Source organism: Sapajus apella, unplaced genomic scaffold (assembly GCF_009761245.1).
Source record: "Sapajus apella isolate SASKATOON/1434 unplaced genomic scaffold, GSC_monkey_1.0 scaffold36, whole genome shotgun sequence".
In the NCBI taxonomy this organism is placed as follows: Eukaryota; Metazoa; Chordata; class Mammalia; order Primates; family Cebidae; genus Sapajus; species Sapajus apella.
Genome location: NW_022436976.1, coordinates 23,304,545 through 23,307,861, shown reverse-complemented (window position 1 = coordinate 23,307,861; position 3,317 = coordinate 23,304,545). Strand labels below are relative to the sequence as shown.

The 3,317-nt window shown below is 42.1% G+C and overlaps 1 protein-coding gene across 1 annotated transcript; it reads right to left on the bottom strand.

The window, feature by feature from the left end:
* Positions 1-961: 961 nt before the first annotated feature.
* Positions 962-1,312, bottom strand: LOC116563929 (embryonic testis differentiation protein homolog A-like). The gene has a single exon (XM_032296786.1). The coding sequence runs from the start codon at positions 1,268-1,270 to the stop codon at positions 1,091-1,093; it is 180 nt and encodes a 59-aa protein (XP_032152677.1). The 5' UTR covers positions 1,271-1,312; the 3' UTR covers positions 962-1,090.
* Positions 1,313-3,317: the final 2,005 nt, after the last annotated feature.

Below are 3,317 nucleotides of genomic sequence, written 5' to 3'. Positions count from 1 at the left end.
CAGCTCGGGGAGGACAAGAAAAACATGTTGGTTATCCATACTTGTAAATTCCTGTTTAACACATGTCTGTAAAAACAAACTCCTGGTTTCTCTCTTTTTTAAAAAGACTGCCGCCAGAAAAGTCACAGGATAATGTATTGTAGGTCTGTTACAAGTTAACAAACTATCTCTGTGCCTGTTACCAGTGGATAGATTACGCCCCTCTCACCCAATATAAACCCCTCATTTTGTAGCTCAGGGCTGCCTCCTCTGACTGTTACAAAGCAGCCTGGCAGGTTAATAAAACTTTCTGTCTCTCGGCTACCCTTACAATTAATATGTCATATAAGTATAGCATGTTCTGATAAATTTACTCCATTTAAAATCATATATAAATCTGAAATCGTTACAAAGGATTTTTTTTTGGATATTAACATGCTTCTGTATTTTATAGGCCAGATGCTTACAGTTGAAACATATTTGCCTAATGTTATTAATTGGATTGTTAATTCTATATCAATTCCAACTTGGTATGACATTTATAAAAGCATAGTTTCTTCCCTTCAAGATATTCTCTACTGTGGGGGACAGCAAACTTTGTCTGTGAAGTGACAAATATTTTAGGCTTCACAGGTCTTATAAAGGTTTCTGCTGGCCATCTTTCCTCTCCCTCCAGTCCCTTAAAACTGCCAAAACCATTTTTAGCTTGCAGATGGTACAAAAACAGGCCACAGGTTGTATTTGGCTTATGGGGATAGTTTGCCAATCTTTCTTCTACGCTAACACATAGGAACATGAATAATAAGGCATTTTAAATGAAAGAATTACATATAAAGATATAGTTAAATAAAATCATATTTCCACAATTTGCATAATCACCATTTACAGATATTGTTATTGTGATTTTTTTCACATCATATACACCATTAAGAATGTTATACTCAAGAATATATATATATATATATATATGTATATATATATATTTTAAATGGCCCAAACATGGGAGGACTTTATTGTTCTAATTATGTTTAATTTCTCTAAATTCTGGGCAGGTCTCAGCACATAAGCCACATGACTTTTTGTCCAAGGCCATGTCCACCCTGGAGTTGCTTTATGACAGCATCCACAGCCACCTTGACAGGTCGATGTCACTTCTGTGCCTGCTCAGTTGTCTGTTGATCAAAAAGACCAGCACATTATTGGTGGGCTTCTTGTGTTTGAAGAATTTGTCAGACTTCTTGATATTCAGTGCGGGCTCGTTGGGACTGGCTTTAGGGAGTTCTTTACCCATGACACAGCGGCTCCAAACAACCTCAGGAAGACAGCTCAACTAAGAAAGCAGGATCACAAGGTCACACAACAGTCTGTCTGCAAGCTGAGAGCAAGGAGAGTCAGTCTGAGTCCCAAAACTGAAGAACTAGAAGTCTGATGATGTTCGAGGGCAGGAAGCATCCAGCACAGGAGAAAGATGTAGACTGGGAGGCCAGGCCCTTTTCAGCCTTTCACGTTTCCCTGCCTGCTTTATATTTGCTGGCAGCTGATTAGATTCTGCCCACCACATTAAGGGTGGGTCTACCTTCCCCAGCCCACTTACTCAAATGCTAATCAATCTCCTTTGGTAACACCCTGCAGGGACACCCAGGATTAACGCCCTGCATCCTTCAATCCAATCATGTTGACACTTAGTATTAACCATCACAAGTCCACCCCTTGTCAACTTGAACCCATACACATCTCCTGAGATCACACATAATCTTCACATAAAGACAATCATAAGGTCATAATTATGTCTAACATAATACAACTATTCTTCATATACCTGGAAACGAACCAATCCCCAACCCAAATGCCATCACACAAAGTTAGCAATACTTAAATGCTGATATAAAGTCAATAAATCTTATGTCACATGATAAAGGACAAGGAAATCAAATGAAGATATTTTCTCAGTACAAGTGTATACCTGCACAAACATGTTTTTAACAAAAGAAAGAGGAAATAATCATGACAATTACAGTCCTTGTTTCTGCAGCTGGTCAGGTGGTCATAGCTGATATCGATGACTACCTTCCACTACCCATTCTGTATTCCCTTTGCCATCAGCAAGCACATCTGCAGGTCGTGGTTTTTTTCCTGGTTCTTCGTGACCACCCAAGAATCAGTTACAGTATCCTCTTATGTACTCCCAAAGTATTCTGTGCATATGGTTATCAAAGAATTGCTGGTTTACTTGTCTACTTCCCTCACCACCCCTCCTTCCCTATCAACTGTTACTTCCTGGATTGCAAGACGTATTTTCTCATTCACAGGTGTATCACCAGGCCCTAGCATAAACCCTGGCACACAGTAGCACTTAAAAAATATTTACTTGACTGGTCACAGTGGCTCACACCTGTAATTCCAACACTTTGGGAGGCCGAGGCGGGTGGATCACCTGAGGTGCAGGAGTTCGAGACTGGCCTGGCCAGTCTAGAAACCTTCATTCCTGAACGGTCTGGGTCATTTGTAGTCCTGCCTGGATTGGCTGTTGTAGTTTCCCATTGGCCTTAATCACAGGGCATGTAGTACTAAGAGATGCCCTAAGGGGTCTCCTATATTCCATGCGTTCCTTTTCTCTTTTTGATACAGGGTCTTGCTATGTCACCCAGGCTGGAGTGTAGTGGCACGATCTCAGCTCGCTGCAGTCTTGACCCCCTGGGCTCAAGTGATTCTCCCACCGCAGCCTCCCCAATAGCCGGGACTACAGGCATGCACCACTATGCCCAACTAATTTTTGTATTTTTAGTATAGATGGGGTTTTTCCATGTTACCCAGGCTGGTCTCAAACTCCTAGACTCAAGCAGTTCACCCACCTCAGCCTCCTAAAGTGCTGAAATTATATGTGTGAGCCACAATGTCCAACCATGAATAATTTTTTTTTTTTTTTTTGACAGAGTCTTACTCTGTCACCCAGGCTGGAGTGCAGTGGCATGATCTCGGCTCACTGAAACATCTGCCTCCTGGGTTCAAGTGATTCTCCTGCCTCAGCCTCCCAAGTAGCTGGGATTACAGGTGCCCACAACCACACCTGGCTAATTTTTGTATTTTTAGTAGTAGATACAGCGTTTCCCCATGTTGGCCAGGCCAGTCTCGAACTCCTGCACCTCAGATGATCCATCCGCCTCGGCCTCCCAAAGTGTTGGAATTACAGGCGTGAGCCACTGTGACCAGTCAAGTAAGTATTTTTTTAAGTGCTACTGTGTGCCAGGGTTTATGCTAGGGCCTGGTGATACACCTGTGAATGAGAAAATACGTCTTGCAATCCAGGAAGTAACAGTTGATAGGGAAGGAGGGGTGGT

Excerpts from the sequence above, each read along its gene's own strand:
- LOC116563929 (XM_032296786.1), bottom strand. The coding sequence starts at position 1,270 with ATGGGTAAAGAACTCCCTAAAGCCAGTCCCAACGAGCCCGCACTGAAT.